This window comes from Homarus americanus, unplaced genomic scaffold (assembly GCF_018991925.1).
Source record: "Homarus americanus isolate GMGI-L3 unplaced genomic scaffold, GMGI_Hamer_2.0 scaffold39155, whole genome shotgun sequence".
Classification (NCBI taxonomy): domain Eukaryota; kingdom Metazoa; phylum Arthropoda; class Malacostraca; order Decapoda; family Nephropidae; genus Homarus; species Homarus americanus.
In genome coordinates this window covers 11684898-11712177 of record NW_024737042.1, presented here as the reverse complement: position 1 = coordinate 11712177, position 27280 = coordinate 11684898, and the positions used below count along the sequence as shown (strand labels likewise).

The following is a 27280-nucleotide window of genomic DNA, read 5'->3' as shown; positions in this document are numbered from 1 at the left end:
TCAATTAAAATATTCTTCAAAACTAAACACATCATACCGACACACATACAATCCTCAGTTGTTTATCAATTTACCTGTAGAGCAGTCAGTATATATAGGCAAAAAAAACTTGAAAACTCGTTTCCATGAGGACCTAGGCAAAACAGGCCAATTAATCACATAACACTAGTTCAACACATTCACCACAGCAGTAGTACAACACGTTCACCACAACACTAGTACAACACGTTCATTACAACACAAGTACAACACGTTCATTACAACACTAGTACCACACGTTCATTACAACACTAGTACCACACGTTCATTACAACACTAGTACCACACGTTCACTACAACACTAGTACCACACGTTCACCACAACACTAGTACAACACTAGTACAACACGTTCACCACAACACTAGTACAACACGTTCATTACAACACTAGTACCACACGTTCACCACAGCAGTAGTACAACACGTTCATTACAACACAAGTACAACACGTTCATTACAACACAAGTACAACACGTTCATTACAACACTAGTACCACACGTTCACCACAACACTAGTACAACACGTTCACCACAACACTAGTACAACACGACACTAGAACAACACGTTCATTACAACACTAGAACAACACGTTCATTACAACACTAGTCACCACACAGTAGTACAACACGTTCACCACAACACTAGTACAACACGTTCATTACAACACAAGTACAACACGTTCATTACAACACTAGTACCACACGTTCATTACAACACTAGTACCACACGTTCATTACAACACTAGTACCACACGTTCACTACAACACTAGTACCACACGTTCACCACAACACTAGTACAACACTAGTACAACACGTTCACCACAACACTAGTACAACACGTTCATTACAACACTAGTACCACACGTTCACCACAGCAGTAGTACAACACGTTCATTACAACACAAGTACAACACGTTCATTACAACACAAGTACAACACGTTCATTACAACACTAGTACCACACGTTCACCACAACACTAGTACAACACGTTCACCACAACACTAGTACAACACGTTCATTACAACACTAGAACAACACGTTCATTACAACACTAGTACCACACGTTCACTACAACACTAGTACAACACGTTCATTACAACACTAGTACAACACGTTCATTACAACACTAGTACCACACGTTCACTACAACACTAGTACGACACGTTCATTACAACACTAGTACAACACGTTCATTACAACACTAGTACCACACGTTCACTACAACACTAGTACAACACGTTCATAACAACACTAGTACGACACGTTCACCACAACACTAGTACAACACGTTCATTACAACACTAGTACGACACGTTCACCACAACACTAGTACAACACGTTCATTACAACACTAGTACAACACGTTCATTACAACACAAGTACAACACGTTCATTACAACACGTACAACACGTTCATTACAACACTAGTACGACACGTTCACCACAAACTAGTACAACACGTTCATTACAACACGTACAACACGTTCATTACAACACTAGTACGACACGTTCATTACAACAGCTAGTACAACACGGTCACGACAACACTTGTACAGTACTACATAATCACTACAACACCAGAGTTGGAAAAAGTACCGGACTTTGTTGCTTAAGTAAAAGTATTGTTACATTGGCAAAATGTTACTCAAGTAGAAGTAAAAAAGTATCTCATTCATAAAGTACTCAAGTACTGAAAGTAAAAAGTAACAACAAAATTATTGTCTCCAATATTAAAATAAATCCACAGTAAATTATAAATAAACTAGTGAACTAAAGATTTAAGTAAAAGACATGTTATTTGTAAATCTTTCTATTAAGATTAATCAATAACTGACTCTCAAAATTATGGCTGCCCAATCAGGATATTGTAGGCCTAATTATAAGCCTAACATGACCTATCGAAAGAGAATACGTTCATCCGCTCTTCTCTCTGCAATCCATCGCAGGGATAGTGAACTGGCTGAGAGTATATCCATCCAACACTATGATCAATTTCTTCCTTATCCACACAAGTATCGTCGACGTGGACTTATGATCCGCAGACATAATGTTGTCTCTGCTTGCATTAGGTTAGGATACAGAACTATCTGGCAAGTACCTGAGGAGGGGGATGACCCGCACTTCTCTTCCTGTAAACTCTGTAAATGTCTCAACGCTAACACCGTTCAACTCTATTGACTGTCCCGCTGTCATGGACCTCCTACTTATTCGTAATACAGTAATTTAGATTTAATTTTTGTACGCTACCCACGCTTTGGTGGGTGTTAACTCCTGTTGTCCTTAAATCATATCAACATTGTCTCCATATCACAAATCATAACGTGTCCTGCGAGACACGAGTGCCAATGTATTAGACACAAGAAATTAGCACAGTATTAATAAAGATTATTATCATTATTACCAAGACACAGATCAGAAGCAATTATCATAGTATTAATAAAGATCAATATTATTATTAAGCCCATTATTAGAATTATATCACATTGTAAACTGATGGGCTTAAGGTTGAGTAGATCCGAACAGAGTCTGCACGCCCTCCTTCCCAACAGCAACAACCATGAGGTGTAAGGAATCAGGGGTTGAAGTGTCGCCAGTAAGTCTGTTGACATGCAATTACTGCAGGTCCGAACAGGTTCTACAGCAGCTAGGGACTCTGAAGAAGTGTGCCGAAGAGATGGCGATTAGTAGGCTTACTGTTAGGGAGAGGAGGAACAATGGGAATGTTTCGAGCGCAGGAACAACGTAATAGTTTTTGGAGTCCCGGAGAGACAGTCGGAGGAAGCTAAGAGTAGGAAACCACACGATAAGTTGCATTTTGAGAATATTTGTACTGAGGTTCTGGATATATCAGTCCCCCCTCAGGATGTGAGGAGGCTAGGTCAAAAGCAGGAGGGCAAGCCTCGCCCCCTCAGGATCACAGTTGTGGGTGAGGAGGAGAAATGGAAAGTTATTCGGCAGGCAAAAAACTTACCAAGGAGCGCTGCATTTCAGAATATATTTATTCACCCAGATCGCACGGTAATGCTGAGGGAACAACACAAGAAACTCCTACAGGGCTTGAAGCAGAGAAGGGTGGAATCGAGGAGGAACTGGTGTACATGGGTTATATCCAGTGGGAGGGTAGTGGAAGGAAGAGCGCCAGCACAGAGCCAGGGATCAGCGGTACACCCCCCCCCCTCCCACCCAAGAGGAGGCACCAGCTGTAAGGTCAATGTAGACAGGTCGGGGAGACAGCTGTCTAATTTAAGTTCCCTCTGCACAGTGACGTCACCCGAACTATAGCTGGCTGGCCCGCTCCCCCTCGCTCTGTTTTTTTTTTTTTTTTTTTTTTTTTTAAAGAGGATTAGCCAACCCGAGCACAGGTCACTGATCCACTCCATGGCCTGGGGGGCGAAAATATAATAATAATAGTAATAATAACACTGGGCAGCAAATTAAAAAAAAATCCGAAACATGGTTCAGAGCAGCTTCCTTTTGGTAATTTTGAGGTGATGACTTCAATTCTGGCGATAAAAATTCTCTGGCACGTACAGTTTATTTGTTATACAAAATATTTAATCTTACAAATTCAAAAATTTAAAAATAATATTTTCCTGTTATTTTTTTCCACGTCATCACTAAAATTCAATAAAGAATGAAAACAATCATAAGACACAAAAATTATTAAATTAGCCACTGTATGGGCGTTTGTTATTTTATTTCATCCTTTTATGTGTTGTATTGTCCTCTGATTGTAAACACCAGCAACAGTCCCCCATCATGGCAGGATCCCATCTACCCTGGTACCTTTCCCCCACACGTGTTCTTTTTAAGTTTCTCTACAAGTTGGCAATAGTTTTCTTGTTTCCAAGAAACCCCTTGACTACGGATGTGAAGGATTTCCATGCATCTAGCTCATTTTCATTCAGTTTGTTTTCTAAGTCGTCATCACGAAGTAACTTTCTTATCTGTGGGCCAACAAAGAAACCCTCTGACTTTAGCATCACTGAGCTGTGGGAATTTTCCCTCAAGTACACGAACCCATCACCTTGTTTGTCCATAGCCTTCACAAAATTCTTCATTAGTCCCAGCTTGATGTGTAAAGGAGGTAGAAGTACATCGTTTGGGTCTACCAAGGGAGTATATTTAACGTTGATTTTTCCTGGATCAAACTCTCCTCTCTTTGGCCAGTCCTTTGTGTTGTAGTGTTTATATCTGTTGCTCTGCTGACCCATAAACACAGAAAACAGCAATATTTCGTGAACCCTCCTTAAGGGCCAAGTAGAAGGAATATAACCTTCAAATCGCCAAAATCTGCCATCTATACTCCTTGTATTTAATAGCGGTCAGTATTTTCTCCATGCTATCATATGTTTCCTTCAAACCTACAGAATGCGCTACTGGAACTGAGGGCTTCTGGTTCCAATTATGCAACAATACATGCTTTCAACTCTGACATCAGTCCATCTACATCAGTACACACAGAGAGAATCCTGCATAATGTACAGTGAGGTTAGGGACAACACTTGCTCTTCAAGAGGCATTACTCAGTCGGGTGTCCTTGCCTGGAGCTGGCGGACGCTCGCCCCACAAGTGGGTCACAGCCCAAGGCTGAAGAAGCCGCAGGTCCACAAAACTGTGAGGACAAACTTTTTCGGGGTGAGAGTTGTCAACTCTCGGAACAATCTGCCAGAAAGTGTTGTGACGGCACCGAGTATGAGCGCTTTCAAAACCAGACTTGACCAATACTGGAAGAGGTTCAAGTACATTTAGGAGCCGGTGCATGCCTAGTACTTGCCAATAGTGCGTAACAGAGACGTGACCGATCGCTCAAGCGGCCAACGAGCCGATCAGTGGTGAAGAGGATAAAAAAAATACACACTAAGACAACACGGTTTTATACCGGGGCGCTCCTGCTTAACAGAAATGTTCAAGGTATTGGATATTTGGACCCATATTCTGGAACGGGGTGGTAATATCGACAATATTTACCTAAATTTTGCCAAGGCTTTCGACAGTGTATCCCACAAAAGGTTGAAAATCAAACTGGAAGGGTACGGAATTCGGGGAAATGTTCTAGCGTGGATAGAAGACTTTCTACATGACCGCAAGCAGTGTGTGGTGATTAATGGCACGAAATCATCATCCGTACCTATCACAAGCCGGGTGCCACAGGGCAGTGTACTGGGCCTGCTGTTGTTTGTTTGTTTCATAACTGACATGCCTGACGTTGTCCACTCCTCCATACAAATATTTGCCGATGACGCCAAGTTATTTCGGGAAATCAAGAACCAAGCGGACTGTGAAGAGCTGCAGAAGGATCTCTTTCAGCTCCAAGAAATGGTCGAAGAAATGCTTGCTGAGATTCAATGTCACGAAGTGTAAGAGGATGCACCTGGGGCGTACCAACGGTAAGGAGGCGTATTATACGTCCCAACGGGATGAAGAAACTCCACTATTTGAGACTGAATGTGAGAAGGACCTAGGTGTGTATGTTGACAATGAGCTGAAGTTTTCGGGCCATTGCGAGAAGAAGGTAAATCAAGCAAATAAATTATTGGGTCTTACTATAAGAAGGTCGTTCAGATATCTAGACGGTCCATCCCTCGTAACGATCTTCAAGAGTGAAGTGCTTCCCCATCTGAAGTAATGTCACCCGTCTGGTCCCCGAGATATACTAGAGACTGTCAGTTGGTTGAAAATGTTCAAAAGAGGGCCACCAGACTGGTGCCTGCACTTCAGCACCTCAACTACCCTGAGAGATTGGAGCGCTTGAACTTGCCTAGCTTATACTACAGACGAGCAAGGGGCGACCTAATTGAGGTGTATAAGCATCTCAAGGGGCACTACTCAGTCGAGTGTCATTACTTGGAGCTGGCGGACGCTCGTCCCACAAGGGGTCACAGCTCAAGATTGAAGAAGCCGCAGATCCAGAAAACTATGAGGGCAAATTTTTTACGAGTGAGAGTTGTGAACTCTTGGAACAATCTACCAGAAAGTGTTGTGACGGCACCGAGTGTGAGCTCTTTCAAGACAAGACTTTACCAACACTGGAGCAGGTGCATGCCCAGTACTTGCCAACAGTGTGTAACAGAGACGTGACCGATCACCCAAGCTGCTAACGAGCCGATCTTTCGATGAAGAGGATAAAAGAAAAAGAAAAGTAATCAGAGACGTGACCGATCGCCCAAGCGGCTAACGAGCCGATCAGTGGTCAAGAGGATAAAAGTAAAACTAAAAGTCAACTACCCTGAGAGATTGTGACGCCTGAACTTGCCAAGCTTATACTGCAGACGGGAAAGGAGCGACCTAATTAAGGTATATAAACATCTCAAAGGGCACTGCTCGGTGGAGTGTCCTTACCTGGAGCTGGCGGACGCTCGCCCCACAAGGAGTCACAGCTCAAGGTTGAAGAAGCCGCAAGTTCAGAAAACTGTGAGGGGTAACTTTTTTGGAGTGAGAGTTATGAACTCTTGGAACAATCTGCCAGAGAGTGTTGTGACGGCACCGAGTGTGAGCTCTTTCAAGACCAGACTTGACCAACACGAGAGCAGGTTCAGATACATTGTACTGTGGGGTATGGGATGTTTGGTTCACACTCAGGATGGGATGGAGAAAGGAAACTCACAATGTGCTCTCTGTATACATGTTGTATTGGATGTCCAATGCAGCTTGGTGCTGGGAAGGCAGCGTGGTTACAAGCGTGATGTAGAGAGAGCTGGTTGGTGAGGATCTTCAGAGGAGGACCACCTTGTGGTTCACCATGCTCGCTGGCGGGAGCGAGGACCGCCAGGCAGGCGGAGGAGGAGGAGGTGTTGCTGGCTGGTTGGTGTAGGTAGAAAGAGGCAGGTCACCACGAGGTCAGGTCTTAAATAGCGGGGGGTAGGCGTGGCTTAGTAGTTGACCCCCGCTCCGTGATGTATGGCGGCGCTGGTTGACCTAGACCACGAGGCACACACTGTGGAATTCGTGGGGTCGGCTACGCAGCGACAAACAGCGTTTGTAGGGGAGAAATCCACTACAGTACATCCAATACAATATGTATACGGTGAGCACATTGTGAGTTTCCTTTCTCCATCCCATCCTGAGTGTGAACCAATACCACATACCCCTACAGTATAATGGCAGGGTAATTTTAGGGGCTGCTCGAGGACCACACCCCATAGAAAAAAATGTTCCCCCTCAAACTTTCGTGTCCCCCCCCCCCGTATATAATTCTTGTTACAGGCCCGATGGTAAATGTAAAGCTTGTTAAAAGCTTATTTCCAGTGGGATCCGGATGTGGAATGAGGGTTACTAATCATATGATGATAAATATTCATACAATAATAGACAAATAAATTTAAAAATAGTACAAACACTATATTCTACTTAAATTAATTGAGAGTGAAAGGTTGCTTCCATTAAACAACAACATAGAGCATTAACGTGTGACAGTATTAAACACGCCATCAGTAATCAGTTATCTCAACACGTAGCCAGTGACGTTGGCAGTTTCCGAATCCTTTTGTCTAGCGGTGGCTTCTGCTTAAGTATCTTTCACTGTGACATTTTGATGTGTAATTCATCTTAATTAATTATTAAGATCTGAAAGATTCCTATTTAGTTTAAAATGGGAAGCAGTGTAATATATCTTGTACATCAATAAAACCGTTAAATATATATTTTGTCCCGATGGGTTGCACCCTTCGAGACTGTAAACACTGGTGGTCTACCTGCGCTGTTCAGGAGTGGCACTTGGCAGCTTCATCCCTTACCATGACCAATTGATTTTCTCAAGATTGAAACCCATGACATACACTCATGACACTCAATGTGATAAATAAGTGCTAATATCATATCGTTTAAGCAAACTATCCCTTGACTCCCGCTGTTGTTGTGTTAAGTGGCCAAAAGCTCCCGAGTCACCTGACATTACCTCCAACACTGAACTGGAGTAATAAAAGGTTGTGTCAACCATTACAATTCCATCAAAAATGCAGACCATAGACAAGGAAAAGGGTGAGTTAACATATGCTTTGGTAAAACTTCATCTACTGATATAAAGACTTCCAAATAAATGTTTGGGTGACCGTAGTCATACTATATTCTAGAAGGTCCTAAATATCACACACAGGTTCAGTAAATTGCATAATTTTCATATACCTTAGGAGAGAAAGGTTCTTTAAATTGAAAGATCATGAGGTAATATTAAAGGACAGTTTTTTAGGTTATACAGCCACTTAAGGAAAATCGGTAAATTTTTACTTTATGACTTAGTCCCAAGTGGTTGACCAATATGTTTTTCCAGTGTATTTTAAGCGATTCTGACCTTCATTTTTGTCGGAAATTTGGTCGTTTATTCCCCAACCCTCCCCCCCCCCAACACTAATGGGGGAGAGCCTGGGAAATCGGGGTTTTGGTGAGGGGGAGAACACAAAAACTAGTCATCGAACCTAATGTAACATAACTTAATGTAACCTTACCTAACCCCTAGGTGGGAGCTCTGCCCCCGGATCCCTGGAGTCCTAGCTTAAACTAACCTAGCCTATCCTAACCAAATGTAGCCTAACTATGCAGGAATTGGATAGCATGATAGTCTTTCTCGTAAAACTCGGCAACAAACTTAAAATAATAGTAGGAGCACAAATCACACCCAGCCTCCACCACGGCCATTATGAGACTGGTGATTGAAATTCAAATCCATACCCAGGCTGCTCCTTTTGAAAAAATTCAAATGTGATTGGTCAAAAGAAATCACGTGATGAGATCGATACGTCATTGGTCACGACTGGATGTCGTCAGTCAACATTGCGCATGCGTGATGTGAACACACTCATAATTAACTCGGTTCAAAGCAGATAATATCTCTTCACTGAGACGAAGACTGGAAACTACGTAAAATCAATTAAATTCAGTTGTGTTGCTATTTTCCATTTCCACCTGGCATATATGGGGTTCAAAATGCTCAGAATAGGGAGATATAAATGTTTTCTTAGTTTATAACTTTGGGGCACCCTATGTCCGAAAGTAAAATAAAACCGGAAAATCTTATACGGAACAAGAAAACTCATTTCATCTTTACTCTCATTTCTTACCTCAAACTTGAAACTAATCAGGTTAATATTCGTTTTTATCCCAATAGGTATTTCGGATTTTTTACCATCATCACAAGATTTGTGGTAATATTAGGTAAGGGTAGATTAAGTTAGATTAGGTTAGGTGGTAAAATTATTGTTTCGGTCATGCACCAATGTGGAATTAGTTCAGAATCATTCAGAACATATAAAAAAAAACACCGGAAAACTTAATTTCAACCTAACCTAACGTAACCTAAACTGAAAATCCAAAAATTCACTTCATGACCGAAACGATAATAATACCAGTTAGGTCACCCCCCCCCCCCCTGGATGGCAATAGGAGGTATATGGGGTAATTGTAATCTGTAATTGTAATAGATTACAATCGATTACAGTTTTTTAAGTACAGTAATTGTTATCGATTACATTCTTATTTTGGCAAAGTAATTGTAATCAATTACTGCACATACAAAATGTAATCATAATCATGATTACTTTCACAATTACAGTAGTAAGTACATACCAGTACTTTCTTTCCTTTTCTTACAATACTAAGCTCATTATTTTCAATACTGTCATCTACATTCTGTCCTTTATATGACTCGGCAAACATTAACCATCCATATTATGTCTGTAATACTCTAGCTGCTAGTAACAAAATATTGAGTCGGTACCGTTATGATCTAAACATTCGTGCTGATAACCACTGATTTACGTCTAGGCAAACACAGAATGTGCTAGCACGCAGACTTAAGCTAATCATTTTATCAATTAAGTGATGCTTAAGCAACGTTACAGTGGGAATTTATTTATTCTTATGAGATTAAATCAAACTGTTTAAGTTTAAACTACACACGAACTGGACGTGTCAACCACCTCACGGTCATCCACCCAAACGAAGAGATACCATACACCATCATATGATTTTATTTGCGTTATTGTTTTGTAAACTGATTTTGTAATACCCTGTACTGTACTTATGAGTTATAATTTTTAAATATAATGTGCATACGATATTGTTACAGACTACAGTCTTATTAATAATAATAATACAGTGGTCCCTCGGTTAACGGGCACAACTCGTTCTAGAAGGTTGCTCGTTAACCGAAAAATTCGTGAACCGAAACCATTGTTTCAATGGGTTTTCGGGAAATTGGTTCCAGCTCACCGAAAATTGCCTAAAGTCAACAAAAAAGGTAGTAAAGTACACTTACTTTGAGGTGTGTATGTAGAAGGCTCCTGGATGATGATGATGATGATTTTGATGATGGAAATTAGAATGGGGGTGGAGGAGAAGGGAGAAGAGAAGGCATTGGGGTGGAAGAGAAGTCACCCCATGGTGCCATTTTGCCCATAAAATTTTAGTTCACTTGGTGTAATTCAAGATTATTTTCTTTAAATCAACACTGCACTGCATTATATATTGTCAATATGTAAAATAAATTTCAAAATGACCAATATTTTGACTGGAAACACAGAAAAAAAGCATTTATGTTGAAGAGTCTGAAGCAAGATGTTACCTCCACTTAAAACACACAGAGACTGACGCCTGTATGGTGTGTTGACAGGCTGTTTGGCGCGCTAAAAACTAGTTTCCCTGTACTTAAATTATGTTAAATAATTTGTTAAAATGGCTAAAAATTTTAATATAAGACTTAAAATTATTGAATAGTACAAACTTCTTGATATTTACTAAAATAGTAAGGAATTTAAGCCCTAGAACCGATTACTGTATTGGCGGACTAATATGACAGCTAGTGTGCAAGCAAAAACATGTTGAGGGGTGCTCGTAAGGAATTCGTTAATCGAGGGAATGCTCGTTAACCGAAGTTAAAGAATCTTGTGGAAGATTCAGATTTTCAGATTAGCCCCCGAGGGGGCTAGTTTATTGGGCACCCCCTTACATCCTGTGCAAGGTGAAGCGCAGAAGCGTTTACAGCACCCATCTGGGAAGTATGCAAAGTTCATACTTGCCTTTATGACTCGTACATTAAGGACGTAAAAGCCTGAAGGGTCATAGGTTTTGTCAAGTTGCATAAAGTGACAGAATGATGAGTGTGTGGGGGGAAAGTTCCCGGTAAATTTCATCTGTTTATAGCAAAGTGTGGCAGGTCCCTAATAATGTCAAGTGCCAGTCCTGTCACTAGGAGGAGGGATATCTGGTCAGGGAAGGAAGAGGTGTTGGTAACAGCTGGGGACCTGTAGGAGGTGGTCATAGGGCAAGTGAGGATGTAGTGAGAGAGGGTGTGAGAGTCGGGATCTTTTGGAAGGTAATTCGTTAACCGAAATTTCGATAACCGAGGCGCTCGTTAACCGAGGGATCACTGTAATAATAATAATAATAACGGTTTATTGAAAGAACAAGGCAGCCTGCAGACTGAAAATATACAGTTACATAATTGAGGAATGGGTCACTTGATTGACAAATAATATACAAGTAACATAAGTGATATAAATCTGATACAGATAATCCGCGACTTACAACTACCCGCACATACGACCGCCGCAGTCGTATAAAATATTTTTCAAATTACGTATTTTCGAGTCCCTACGTGAGTGATCGCACTGTGTACTGACAAAATTTTCGTTTGTAATTCCCTTTAGAATGGCTGGCAAGAGTAAAAGGGAGAGTTCTCGTGGTACTGAGAAGAAAAAGAGACATCTATTTTAGATTTTCTATGTATTATTTTCGCCTTTTCGACTTACGACCAATTCGACTTACGACCTGGTCGTCAGTTCGGAACCCCATCGTAAGTTGAGGAGAGACTGTATATAATAACTAGGTGGAGAGGAAGTTATACTACAGGGCTTTTCAACATAGTGACAGTTCAAAAAGGTAAGATTGGCTGGGAGTGAATACTGTACATTGGTTGATTATGAATTGTTGATAATTTTTACAATGGTTGGGACTGGGCTGTTCTTACAGCAATCGGTACGTGCTTGTATGGGCTGGATGTGGTTGTGGTGTCGAACAGCAATTCTCGGACGAGGGATCTCGGGTGGTAGTAGGAGCCGTTGTCGAGAATGGTGCAGAATCTTCTCACCAAATTTGCAGATGAGGTCGTGGTGATGGTCAGAGAGAGCCGAGAGGGTCAGTGTGTTGAGTGTTTCTTGATATGTGGAGTAGGAAGGGGAGAGAATAATCTTGCATGCCCTCTTTTGCACTTTTTCTAGGTGTTTCCATTGTGTGGCATTTAGGGAGGAAGATCGGACAGAGGAGGCATAGGTAAGCTTGGGAAGTATGAATGTTGAGTAAACACGGAGGAGCTCGGGTGCAGGAACTCCGAGGGCCTTACCGGTAAGTCGGCGGAAGAGGTGGAGACGAAGACTGGAGGATTTGACAACTGTACTGACGTGTGTTTTCAAATTTCGTTTGTTATCTATAGTGATGCCGAGGAGCTTAGTGGAGCCCACAACCTGGAGTGTGTTCGGCCCAAAGTAATGGAGGGAGATAGGACAAGGTCGGAAGAGAGGTTGATGTGCATAACCATGGTTTTGATATGGTTGATGGTGATGTGGTTGTTGGTGGGCCAATTTTGGAGACTGGTCAATAAATTCTGAAGGGCAGTGTAGTCGTGAGCCTAGTTGTTGACACTGATCCCAATGGTGGAGTCGTCGACATATTTCCAGGGAGCAAAGGTTACTCTTAGGGCATCATTGATAAGCATAAGGCTTGATAGGTGCCAGTTTAGTGATAAAACCTTCCCTCGTCTAGTTTTCATTAAGGTCAACAAAAATGATAAGGTTTAATTTCCATAGCCCTGATCTGAGAAGGAGGAACCATTCAATATTTTCTTACTGTTATTGATGTAATATGTTCTGTACGTTTTATTTGCTTAAATTAATAGCATTAGATAATTTTTATTCTTGAAACTATCTTTGATATAATGGACACAGTATGTTTAAAAAATGAATGTTAAATTTGAAATTTACTATTATAGTATTTTTTGATAATCTACATTTACTGAAAGTAATGTTTTAGGTACCGGGTATATCTGAGTACCGTATGCAGTATACCATACCTTTAATTTTATCAGAGAACAAAGTTACTATTCTCTTATAAACATTGAACACTTCAGAGTTATTTAGGTCAGAAACATTTTTGTATTTATAATTTCCATATTAATCATATAAAATTTTTGATTCATCTATTAAATATTTTAATTTTTTCTTGTCTATTAAATAGCTGCACCATTATTTATAATGCATTATGTCTACCTTTTTCATCTCTCAGAAAATATGATTTAACTATACCAGGTTGACAAATAGTATAGTAAATTGAGTTTTTGTAATACGTTGGTTTATTTATGCACATTCATTTTGAAATAATCATGATTACCCATACGCGTCATGTAATCAGAATCATGCGTCATGTAATCATGATTACACATCATGTAATCATAATCATAATCATTTACATCCATTTTTACTGTAATCATAAAATTACCTTGTATTCGTAATCGATTACATTACCGATGTAATCGCCTCATGTCTGTAAGGAGATTAGCCTCATTTGGTATGTGAAATTATTTTTCTGATGTATTTTGGTGTTTTTTAGTCAGTTCTCAATGTCGTTTGTTGTGGAAATGAGCCATTTTTTATGCTTTTTTGCAATAAATGAAAGTCAGAACCAATTAAAAAATATCAAAATACACTAGAAAAATAATATCTCAAACCATTTAGGGAAATTGGGATAAATAACGAATTTGTACTGCTAATCAGTTGGACAACCAAGAGGTTTCCTGTTCAAATTTTTTCCCACTTTTTCTCATAAATAGATAATGACATTATGCTGTCACACATCTGCTTTGATGACTTTACTGAATTTACTGGTAATGGTGGAGGTTAGCACCCGAAGGAGTTTATAGAATTGCACCAAAATTTCTGGAAGTGTTATTTACATAAAACTAAACAAGAAAATGAAAATGCACAAACCTAACAGAACCTGACCTAACCTTACCTAATTGCTGAGGTTTTTGCCACAGCATTTGCAGGTTTGTCTTCTATGGCAGCTCAATCCTCAATTTAAATGGGTGAGTAGAGTAGAGGAGTCACGGACCCTGTATTTAGGAGTGGGATGTGGCAAGACATACAACATCATGTTCTTAATGAAAGGAACGAGAACTGCCCTCTTACTCACTGGAGATACATCACCAGGGCCCGATGATATCCCATTTTCAATGCTCCGCACCTTCAAGTTGAGGCACAGACCTTTCTATAGGAACTATATAACAGGATCTGGCGAGACAGTGCCTTCCCAGCCTCATGGCAGGAGGCTACTGTGCTACCTCTCAAGAAGACTGGAAAAGAGGGTCTTCACCCGCTAGAATACTGCCCCATAACTCTGACCTCCTGTATCTGCAAGCTGTGAGAAAAGATGGTCAACTTGTGATTAGTATACAATACTACCTGGAGAAAAATGCCCTTCTTTCACCATATCAATCTGGCTTCTGGAAGATGCATTCAACAACAGATGCTCTTGTTTATCTTGAGTCCTTGGTTGTGAGGCTTTTGCTCATCACGAGCATCTAGTCTGTGTTTTGTTTTTTGTTCGACCTAGAGAGAGCATACGATACAATTTTGGATTGCAGGGAAATTTACAAATCAAAGTAGGTCAGTTTTTGGACATCGCACTTTTAGAGTCCGCGTAGCCACAGAAATGTCAACACCACATATTCGGGAGGACGGGGTTCCTCAGGGCAGTGTTTTGAGTGTAACCGTATTTGCCATCACAATAAATGGGGTAGCAGCATCAGTTCCAGGTGTTGTATCAATCTCATTGTATGTAGACGACTTGGCCATTTGGTATGCAGCTTCCTGCATGTCAGTGGCTGAGCGTCGCATGCAACTTGCACTAGACAAGGTTTCACGTTGGATCACAGAGGAGGGATTCAAATTTTCTCCCTTGAAGACCATTGCCATGCATTTCAGCCACCTTCGAGGTGTTCACCCAGATCCCGATCTACAGCTCTATGGTCGTTATGTGCGGTGTGTCACAGAGACCTGTTTCCTGGGCATTATCTTTGGGAACCAGCTTATGTGGCAGCCACGTGTTTGTTACCTCAAAGAGTCTTGCCAGTGTGCTCTCAAGTTATTGAGAGTCTTGGGGCACACGTCATTGGGTGCTGACTGAGGAACTTTGAGGTGTACTCCTCAGCCACTGAGACTAGACTCAATACGCTAAACTCTATTCATCATGCTGGGGTTCCCCTGGCGACCAGTGCCTTCAGGTCTTCACCAATCCCAATTCTGCTAGTTGATGCTGATGAGCCACCCCTTGATCTTCGACGGCAGTAACTCCAGGTCCAGTGTTGGTTTTACCTCCACCGTCTTCCACAGTCTGTAACCAACACTTGTGTAGTTGACGAGACTATGTCCCCACACTACACTCAGCATCCAGGCCTCCCACGACCTTTTGGCTTTAGGGTAAGAGAAGTTGTGAGAATTCTTTGTCTTCCTCTTGTTCAGATATGCCCCATGTGGTTCCCTATTGCCGCTCTGTGGCTTCTCCTTGAAGTTCAAGTTTGTCAGCATTTAACGAAAGGAGGGACTTACTCCCTCCCTGTGTTGTCCATTCTCTTCTTGTAGAGCATGCCTTGTCTCACAGAGGGACTATTCCTGTATACACCAAGGGCTCTAAGTCAGATGCAGGGGTGGGGGTGGTCTTTCCCGTAGTCTCCCCACTATGGCATCTCCTTTTACTGCAGAGCTTTTGGGTATTTTATTTGCCCTCAAGATTATTTTACCCAACCTTATAACGATTTTACTATTTTTAGTGATTCTCGTAGTGCTCTCCAGCTAGTGTATCATCACCACATCCCTTAGTTATAGATATTTTACAGTGGCTGTTTCTCATCCAACGTCGGGGCCAGAAAGTAAGTTTTTGCTAGGTTCCGGCCCAGCTGGGGGAGAAGGGGAATGAGCGTGCTGATGCTGTGGTGATGGCAGCTGTTTCTCGCCCAATGGCAAAGAAACCACTGATATGAAACCAGTAATAAGAGCTACCATCCTCTCGAGCTGCAAATACAGGTGGGATGTTGTCGGAGGAAACGATATCTGCAACATCCACTCTGCATTGGGACTGTCACGCCGCAGAAGAACTGCTTTGGCCTGCCCTGCATTGGCCACAGACTTTTGACTCATGGTTTTTTATTATAGAGGGCACCCCCTCCCCATTATGATGACTGCCTGATCCCATTGACTGTTTGACACCTGGTGGAGTGCCCTAGTCTCAGAGATCTATGTTGTAAGCACCTCTCCCGGTGGAGGAAGCCGGCCTTCTCTATACAGTACTGTATAAGCTTTGAGTTTTATTTATTAATGTTTATAAATGGTTTTTATGAATGTTCTATATTATTTATTGTCTTTTTAACTTGCATTATTTTCTTTTTGTCTTTTAAGCCTTAATTTTAATTTGGCAACATATGACCCAATCTGTTGCATTGAGAGGGATGTAATTACCACAATCAATCAATCCTAATCGGAGTCCCCTGGAACACCGGGCATATTAAGCAGAAACAACTTACTGTGGTATCATATAACAATGAAAGCACTTTTCTTGAAGTGGTACTGTATTGTGTAATTTTAAATCTTTTGTGGACATTAGAGTATGATCGTTGTTGCACTGAAACACATACACGGGGTCCCCGGGTTACGAATGGATTCCGTTCCTGAGGACGTTCTTAAGTCTGATTTGTAGAAAGTTGGAACACATGCTATGTGCATACCATACTTACAGAACAATGTTTAAATCCCACAATTTCATAGCCTAAGTCCTTATATACATCTAAAATCACTTACTTTAAGACAAAAGAAAAAATAGAATGACAAAATACAGTAAATGAAAGTAAAAAATAAGTCATCGGGTAAATAAAATACCGGGCGTTCATAAGCATGGGACTCCCGTATTCCGACATTTCTTGTTCACTCTTAGTTCTTTACCGCATTTTGAACACCTGCACATCCTGCTACTTGGTCCTTGTTGACAGATGAACTCATGGAGTCTGTCTACATCCTCCAGAAGCACAGATAACTTGTAATAAGACAAAGAACAACCCGCACACATTACAGTGGTCCCTCGGTTAACGAACACAATTCGTTCTAGAGGGTCGTTCGTTAACCGAAACCATTGTTTCAATGGGATATTGGGTAATTGGTTCCAGCTCACCGAAAAGTACATGCAAAGGAAAAAAAAAAACTGCAGTAAAATACACTTACTTTGAGGTGTGTATGTAGAAGGTTCCTGGTTGATGATGATGATGGGAATTAGAAGTGGGGGTGGAGGAGAAGGGAGAAAGAAGGAAGTGGGGATAGAGGAGAAATCACCTTTCAGGGGACCCATGCTTGGTGCCGTCATTTCACCAATACAATTTTAAGTTCACTAGGTGTAATTCAAGATTATTTTATTTAAATCAACACTGCACTGCTCTATAATATTATATTATCAATATGTTAACTAAATTTCAGAATGACCGATAATTTCAATGTAAAAATGCAAAAATATTCCAGACACCAACAAAATAGATATTCACTCCACTGTCAACAAAGCCCAACTGATGCCTGGTGGCTGAGTCAAGCGTCTGATTGGTGCACAAAAAATTAGTTCCCTGTACTGCATATATTATCAATATGTTAAATAAATGTTAAATTGACTAATAATTTCAATATAAAAAAGGCAAAAATATTAAAGAGCACAACTTTCTTAATATTTACTCCACTGGAAACGAATGTAAACATAGAACAGATTACTGACTTGGCAGACTAGCCATCAGCTGATCAGCTGATGTTCACAACAAAACGTGATGTTCGTAAGGATTTCATTATCGAAGTTTTGTTCTTTAACCGAATTGAAGATCCTTATGGGAGGTAATTCGTTAATCGAACCGTTCGTTAACCGAGGGACCACTGTATAACTACATAGTTAAATACAAGATGGAGAAGAACAATAATTACTGTATAGAAACATACAGTTCACTTAGAAGTCAATTTTTTCAAAGAAATTGGAAATGTAAACAAAACCCACAATATGGGACTCAAAGCCAGCTATATGGATCTCATCCTTTATACATAGAATAGGTTCAAGATTCATTTGTGCGAAGGAGAAAAAGGGGGTTATTTGTGCAGCCCATAAACAAGAAAACCAGGAAAGTGAAGATTATGAAATTGAAAAAAAAACCAAGCTAGCCGATGTTTATGGTAATAAAACCCCCAGTGAAAGCTTGTCATTGCTTGTAAATGTTTACAAAGACCTAATCACAAATACAGTATATAGTTTAAGCAAGGATGCTAACACGCGATGCCACGGGAAGAATATCAGCAGAATCTTAACAGTAAAAATTTATTTCTTCGTTTACACATTACGTAGAGACATGAAATTACTGCCATGTGATCATTTTTTTTTTCCGTACCGTATTTTACCTCATAATTTCCGTCACCTTTCATGTCCTGCCCAATACATGTGATTTATGATTGTACATAGAAAAAAATAAAATTAATTTTAAAGGAAAAAGCTGTCATATACGTAATCTGTATTACTTAGTATCATCCAAACAATGCATGTGGAAAATATGAAAATTTTTTATAAATTCTTCCAGGTGCTAACCTTCTCCATTATTGCCAATTTACTTTATCCTCTTCGCCACTGATCGGCTTGATAGCCTCTTGGGTGGTCGGTCATGTCTTTGTTACATATTTTTTGTAAGTATTGAGCATGTACTGGCACTAGAATGTATCTATACCTGCACTAGTGTTGATCAAGTCTTGAATGAGCTCTTACTCAGTGCACCGTCTTACGTATGACAAATGACGGCTGGTATTCGTTTTAGGAACGCCCACAACCTTTTGGACAAAAATATGTTTTTCCTCTATATTTTGATGTGTTTTTTATGAATTTCACATTCATTTCTTGGACAAATTAACTATAAGGAAGATACAGTATTTATGGAGATATGACCCATCCTCACTACTAACACTGAATGAACAAAGTAGGCAGGGCTTAGAAGTCAAGGAAAATGGGGTAAAAATATACAAATAACTGAATCAGTCACACCTAAGAAAATCTGAATAAACCTGTCCTAACTTCACCAAACCTTACCTTATTTAACCGATGGTGTAGGCAGATTATGTGTACGTACAGTATATCACACAAAGAAGTAAACAATGAATGTGTTACAGCAAACTGAAGAACCCCCAAAGTTGTATGATTTTTTTTTACTTTATTATTAAAAATCTCCAAAACAAAAAGCATTTGTCAAAAAAAAAATAATAATTTAAATGCAAAAAAATAATAATAACAAATATAGGTTTTGCAAAGGCACATTAAATCATGGGTGGTCCTAAAACAAATATTAACCTAAATGACAAACAATGTCCACTAATGATCTATCAGTGAACTTTCCCACATTTGATGACTGTCTGTCATTTGGTCATATGAGTACAGTATAATACAGGAGGTCCCTGGGTAATGTACTTCCGACTTATGAACATCTGCAGATATGAACAAGGTCCCAGAAAGTTAAACTTTAAATTTACAGTATTTTATTTACATAATGATTTACTTTTTACTTTCATTTACTGTATTTTGTCATTCTATTTCTTCTTTTCTCTTAAATTAAGTGATTTTAGATGTACAGTAAACCCTCGATAACTCGGCACATATGGGGCTCTGGCCTTGCCGAATTATCCCAAATTCCGACTTGTTGAGGCACCCCCCTCCCTCCCCACAAAAATACAACAATAAAAATTATTGACTCATATGTTTACATGTAATTACTAAATGTCAAAAAGTAACACTTACCAGCACTGCAGGCTAAGAATGAAGCATTGTAGTAGGTGAGAGGCATGGTAGGTAACTCAGGGGAACGGTGGGGGATGTAGAGGAATGGTAGGTGATGGAAGGGAAACACTACATCAACAGTAAACAGTGCAGCACTTATGTATACTATTGTAATTTGGTCACTTATACAAAATAAAGAATAAATTATAATAAAAATAATTGTTTTCTCTACTTATAATTAAAGTCTGGGTATGTAACTAAACATGTAACTTATATCACTAAGGATGAAATAGTCCACCTTAGTAAAACTGTTTTCTTTATTACAGAGCAAAAGAGTAAATATTAAAATACTAATGTAGCTTAGAAATAAAGAAAATATAATATAAAACTATAAAATAAGAAAAATGAACATATGTGAAGGCCACTCAGTGAGCTTTACTGCATGGCTGATTAACCCACCTCCCTCCATCCCATGTGACGTCACGGCACACACACACACACACACACGCGCGCGTCTCAGCCAGCTGGTTGACTCCACTATCACTTGTCTGCCTGGTTGAACTGTGGCATCACTTAGGTGATGGTTTGAGTGGAAGGTGCTATTTTTTTAACATAAAATATGTGCTATTGTATTTTATGATCTGCTATGTACAGTGTCAATTTTATTTTTTATCATATCAATTATTGTTTAGAAGTGGTTATAGCCTACAGGTGTCAGACATATGAATAAATTTCTACATTTTTTTTCGGATTGTTGGACTAAATTAGAATTTTTACCAAAGGGGACGAAGTTGGGATGCCGGGAAGATACGGATACAGTGTAATTGGAATTCATATCAGATGAATTGAACTGTAAATTAAATAAAGTCTGTGACATTGGATTTACCTTCACAGTGGAGACGTTCTGCATACAGTGGATTGCCTGACATGAATGGGGGAGGTTGTTGAGTGTTACTGGGCTAGTACTGCAGGAGCCAAATTTTACCAGGGAGTGTTGAATATTAATTCTGGTGCCCCAGATACTCTGTGGTGCAATGTACTATACGTACAGTGGGGTATGCTATAACGAATCTAATTGGTTCTAGAACCTTGTTCGTTATAGCATTCATTTGTTATAGGATTAATCCGTTCCAGGCCCCCAAATACAACCACTTAACACTGAAAAATATAATGTAAAATTGTAAAAATTGTAAAAAAGTGCATAAATATGCATCTAAACCCCTGAAATAAAGAATATCATTAATATTTGTAATAATAAAACAATAAATTAGAAAAAAAGAAAAAAAAATTTAAATTATGTTCGTTGTGGGAGTTTCGTTTGTTATAGCATTCTCAATTTTATAGGTAAAACCGTTCGTTACAGGAATATTCGTAGTAGGATCCGTTCGTTATAGCATACCCCACTGTATAGTACTTTATATCCAAAATATTGGGGTGCTACAGCTCCCTCCCTATAGACCACAACAATTAAAAACATCAGACTAACCAAGCGTGGAGTGCAGCACAGCGAGTGTTACCCACGCAGCCAAATATATCGAGATTTTCCCATATACTGTAATTTTTTATATCTCGGCCTTTCCCGAGCTATACCAAAATACAATATGAGACCATATCCGTGCCGAATTACCTGTACAGTCGACTAAAAGGGAAGGAAGGGTGTCCGTTTTAGCCGATTGTCCGAATTAACCGATTTAGGGGTTAATATTGCATTATACAGCTATGTGTATGTTTATTTGAGTGCCCCGTCATAGGTGTCCGTTTTCTCTCATTTCAGGACGCCGGAGTCCTCCGTTTTCTCTTAATCTTGGAGTGCACTTCACCAGAGACTTCGTTATTCCTTAGTAATGACACAAAATTTGATATTGCAACTGGGGTTGCAATTGTTGAGGCAACTTAGGTATGTCTGATTACAGTTGGAATTTGCAAGATCCATTGTGAGTGATGTTTAAAGCTTCAACTGTCAACTTGTCAAGTCTGTCAGTCTGAATGGCATGTGTGAGGCCTTGTGTTTGTACAACCGCTAAATATATAAATATATAATGTTATGGTAATTATCAGAAACACACATAGGCATGACTAGGTTTATTACAGTGATGAAAAGGATACTGTACAGTGGTTAGTCCACAAAACATGTAGCCATGTCTCTTTATTTGAGTGCCCCGTCATAGGAGTCCGTTTTCTCTCACTTCAGGACGCCTGAGTCGTCCGTTTTCTCTTAATCTTAGAGTGCAGTGCACCAGAGACTTCGTTTTTCCTTAGTAGTGACAGAGAATTTGAAATTGCAACCCCAATTGCAACTGGGACAATCCCAGAACCAGAAATTTGATACGGACAGTTCAGATTTCGTCCGAATTATCCGAAATCCGGATTAAAGGGGTCCGAATTAATGAGGGTCGACTGTATATGTGAAATTCCGAGATATCGAATGCCAAGTTACCGAGGGTTTACTGTATGTAAGGACTTGGGCTGTGATATAGTGAGATTTTGAACATTGTTCTTTAAGTGCAGTATGCACATAGGGTATGTGGTTTGGCATAAATACATTTTCAACTTCAGAACTCTTTCGGAACGGGATTAATTCGTAACCTGGCGACTGCCTGTTGTTACTTAAAATTCTACCAGTAATAATAACAAACTTCCATTGTAGGTTAGATAATCTGTGTTGTTGATTCATGTTTATTGTCAATTAAATACCCAGTATATATACAAGGGGTCCTCGACTTACGAAAGTCTGACTTACGAACACTCGCCAATATGAACGAGGTCCCATAAGGTCAATTACTTTAAAAATCTAACATAAGTACAAGTGGTTTGTAGCAGTTACGTACAAGAACACGTTTGCGCAGCATAGAGGGGAGGTGGAGCGGCACGTTGGGAGTAATGTGTCGTGTGCCTTGAGGGAGAGGATGCGTCAGTACTCCTTACCCTCACCTCAGTAACGTGTGTGATCAAGTGCAAACTGCTGTTTTTTGCTTATTAACTCTCTTTTTCTCCTCTCATCCTGGCTCCTAAACACAAACCTGTTGCAAGTGATAGTAGTGCATCCAAGAACAGGAAAACAATTACGATGGAAGTGAAAGTTGATGTAATTGAACATTGTGAAAAAGGCAAAACACCCTCAGTGATTGGTAAGGCATTGGGCGGTCGAAACAATTTTGAAAGACAAAGAGAAAATTCTTGAACATTTTAAAGGATTACACCAATAAAAACAAAACAAATAAGTGGATTGTTAATTGAAATGGAAACATTATTAGTGATATGGGTGGAAGATCAAAATCAATAGCATCTGCCTCTAAGTCTAGCCTAGATTCAGGAAAAAGCGAGAAGCTTGCATGCTACTTGAAGGCTAAACGTGGTGGTGAAAGTGATGGGGAAGACTTTGTTGCTAGTAGGGGCTGGTTTAACCGGTTCAAGGCAAGGACAAATTTACATAACATTAAAGTGCAAGGTGAAGCAGCTTTAGTGCATTTTTTCCCAGCTGAGAAGAGATGCCCCGCCCCCTCCTCAAGAGTTACAGCGGATTGGCTGTTGCAAATCTGTTCGATTTCGTCCTGAAGTAATGATGTATTTCAAAATGAGTTTACCAGTACAGTATTCATAATTGTTGGGATGACCGTTTCTGACGAGAAAGACATTTAGCTAAATTATATGAAGATACACACATTCATTATTTCAAACAGGAGCACGTAGGAAGTTTATCAGAAGTATTATACGTGAATCATCAAGGCTCAACCAGATCTTGGCCCCTTTTCACACTGTCAAAAAATAAAAAAACATTCAAAGTTTGTGTAATACAAACACTTTATCTAAAAGCAACTCAGATACCGGGAGTACAAAACAATTGGGCAGATGCGTTGTCCCGTCTCAGGCCAGTATCGACGGAAACAGAATGGTCCCTAAAGATATTGAAGTTCAAGAGTCTAGTAAGGAAGTTTGGGACTCCACAAATAGATCTCTTTGCCTCACAAAACAATCACAAAATGCCAACTTAGGCATCTCTGGAACGATCGAATCTTTTAGGAAATGCTCTACTCCTAGATTGGAACTGTTGGAATTCAATCTATCTGTTCCTACCTGTGAAAATGTTGCCGAAATTGGTTAACAAACTCAGATCCTTCCAGGGAAAGGTCCTCTTAATTGCACCATATTGGATCCTACAACCGTGGTGCCTGCATCCTTTTACAATTGTAACAAGGATCTCTAGACCAGGTACTGCACCCTCAGTTCGAGATATCCTTGGCACTTCACGCTTGGAATTTCTCAAAAGATGTTTAAATAGATTGTTGGGTAATTCCAATATAGTTAACCAAGTGATAGCAGGTCATAGACCTCAAACTTCTATGCAATATGAGAAAGCTTGGAAACTTTTTCAACAATTTATCAGGTTAACGACTCCAATCACATTGTTGGAAACAGTGGTGTTAGAATTTTTAGATTTTCTGTTCAGAGTTAAAGGCCTTCAATGTTCTACAGATGCATCTTATAAATCAGCATTGGTTGACCCTCTGGCGTGGGGTTTTAATATTACAGTATAGTCTGCATTTACGCTGTCAATTGAACCCGTGGAGGTCCGTGTAAAGCGAGAAACGCGTAAACGAAATAACAGAACAAAAGGGATTAATTGAAATAGAGACTGGGCCGACTCCCAAACTCCACTTTTTTCCGACACAATACGTACGTTGTAGTAAAAACAACATCTTAATTTTATGATGGTATGCACACACAATTAATATTTAAGAGAAATATAAATAATATTAGGTTTTTTAATACTTACGTTAGTAGAAAAGATGGCTGGGCAGACGGGGATGGGGGGTTGGTTCCGAGACAGAGGGCAGATTATTGGCCCTCACCTGTATCATTTGTATCAATTGTATCACTATCCACCACAGAGGCTTGCAGGGCCTATTTGTCAAACCCCTCAAAGTCCGTATCCTCACTATCACTGACTTGGGCCGCTGTGGTGGGTGGCGGATGAAGAACTCGGTAATGTTTTGATGGCTGGGCGACCTAGTGTGCACCCTGCCCGCGCCGCTTCCCGCGTAATTGATGAAATTTACCTCGTAATTAAACCATTTCATTCTGGCAAGGCACCGCGGTGTAAATGACCAAACGCGTAAACAAAACCGCATAAATCCAGACTATACTGTACTTTGAACCCAAGAATTTATCAAATGCTCAGATCATCCTTTTTCATTCAGAGACCCCCTCGGCCTAAGAGAATCCCACCTTGGTCTCCTGATAAAGTTACTCAATTTCTTATGGGGCCTAATTACAATATAAATCTGAACTGGGACAGATTGCTCTAGAAGGCAGCCTTCCTTCTAGCAATAGCAACAGGTATGAGAATCAGTGAACTGATTTCAATTTCCAATAATCCATCGTCATTGGTATTTTCTGAGGAAGATGTCGCCCTTTTTCCTACGGAGATTCTAAGAAAAAATGGAAGGGAGGATTTTCAAGCTCAACCTATCAGGATAAAATGGCTAATGGATGAGACAAGGGTTCCTCATATATTGTGCCCAGTTAAGAATCTTCAAGAATGGTTAACCAGTTTCCCTAATCGAGGCCCCTATGTATTCTCATCACAGGATGGTAAGAAATTGTCTCCTAGTCAAATGACAAAATATTTATCCCAATTAGTGAGTCAAGCAGACCCTGGCAAGATATCACTTAGCAGCTATTCTTAGCTCGCCTTTGTGTCCGAGGTGGCCAATAATGTATATAGTCAACCCTCACTTTACGCGGTTAATTCAACCCACGGCGGCCCGCGTAAAGTGAACAACATAACATATGGGATTAATTGAAATAGAGACCGGGCCGACCCCCAAACTCCACTTTTTGACGACACACAACTATGTTGTAGTAAAAATATTATCTTAACTTTATGATGGTATGCACACAATTAATATAGAAGAGGTTAGGTTAGGAAAAATAAAGGTTAAGTTAGGAAAAATAAAGGTTGGGGTTAACACTTACGTGAGTAGAAGAGATGGGTTGGCGTACGGGAATGGAGGCTGGTTCCGAGGCAGAGGGCAGGCTACTGGCCCTCAGGTGAGTCACCATCACTGTCATCTACACTTGTCAGGGCCTCCCTGACAAATCCCTCAAAGTCATCATCACTGTCTCTACCTCTGTCACTATCACTGGCTTGGGCTGGCTGTGGTGGGTTGCGAGCGAAGAACTCTGTTATGCTTTGCTGACGGCTGGTGTTTATGTTGTCGTGATAAACCTTGATGTAGGGCTCCATAGTCTGCAACAGCTGGGTAGTGAAAATTTCATACCTGTTAGCGTCAGGGTCGTCGGAAAGGAGGAGCTTGACTTTCTCGATACACTCGATGGCACCCCTAACATTACTATGGGATAAGCGGTGTTCTTCTTGGGATGACGCACCACCTGCCTCTTCACTGACGTCATCATCATCATCTACCATCTCGACGGTAGTCACATCAGGATCCCTTATCAGCTCCAGGATGTCGTCGTTGGTGGTCTCGGAGAAGCCTGCAGCTGTAACACTCTGCGCAGCTTCTCTGGCAAGGTCCACTGCTACTGCAACAGTCTGAACCTCACCAGTCACAGATTGACTCTGCCTAACGGCCGGAATGCCTTGCAACACATGTCTCCATGCGTGACGAACAGTTGCTACAGACAGCTGATCCCATGCCTCCACCAAGAAGTTCACAGCTTTCTTGATGTTGAATATTCTCCAGAATTGTTTCAAAAGTACTTCTTGCTCTGCCCACTGTTGATCCTCGTCGTCTTCGCTCTTGCTATCGGTGGTGGTGTCACTCAGGTTACGCAACTCTTCCCTGGTGTTGGTGTAGTCGTTCAGGAGGTTGAATTTTTTAGTAGAGAATGCAGCTTTTACATTACAGATTAACTCTTGGTCCATGGGCTGTAATATAGACGTAGTGTTGGGAGGAAGGAAGACCACTTTTACGTTGGGGTGACGATCTAACAGTAGGGGCGAGTGTCCTGGTGTGTTGTCCAGCAGCAACAAAATCTTGAATGGCACATTCTGTTGCTCACAGAATTTCTTCACATCGGGAACGAAACAGTCATCAAACCAGGAGAGGGACAGTGTAGAGAACATCCACGCCTTATGTGCGGTCAGCCAGTGGACATTTAGCTTGGTCATGTCCATGCTCTTGTAGGCGTGCGGCTTGCGTGCTGTGTGGATCACCGATAACTTGAGCTTATAGGTACCGGAGGCATTGGTGGTAAACAGGACGGTGATGCGCTCCTTCTGCAACTTCCGGCCCCGAATCTTGCTGGCATTCTTCACAACGAAGGTCTTGGAAGGTAGCTTTTTCCAAAAAAGACCAGATTCGTCCATGTTAAACACCTGGTCGTCGGTGTACTGTCCTTCCTCCATAATCTCACGTAAAAACGGAGGAAATTCCCCTGCCGCAACACGGTCAGCACTACCT

At 40.5% G+C, this 27280-nt stretch overlaps 2 protein-coding genes across 3 annotated transcripts in view; both read left to right on the top strand.

Annotated features, from left to right (window-relative positions):
* Nucleotides 1-3389, top strand: part of LOC121872720 (retinol dehydrogenase 7-like) — a 32978-nt gene extending 29589 nt beyond the window's left edge. The window contains exon 7 of the mRNA XM_042375733.1: nucleotides 3052-3389. The gene's annotated coding sequence lies outside the window, so the exon portion shown is untranslated. The remainder of the gene's footprint in view (nucleotides 1-3051) is intronic.
* A 4318-nt stretch (nucleotides 3390-7707) lies between these two features.
* LOC121872719 (maestro heat-like repeat-containing protein family member 1) overlaps nucleotides 7708-27280 on the top strand; it is a 225743-nt gene continuing 206170 nt past the window's right edge. The window contains exon 1 of one of the 2 annotated variants that reach the window (XM_042375729.1): nucleotides 7708-8021. In XM_042375729.1, the coding sequence (XP_042231663.1) occupies nucleotides 7997-8021 (25 nt within the window). In that variant the 5' untranslated portion in view covers nucleotides 7708-7996. The remainder of the gene's footprint in view (nucleotides 8022-27280) is intronic. The other variant, XM_042375730.1, reaches the window with a different exon arrangement.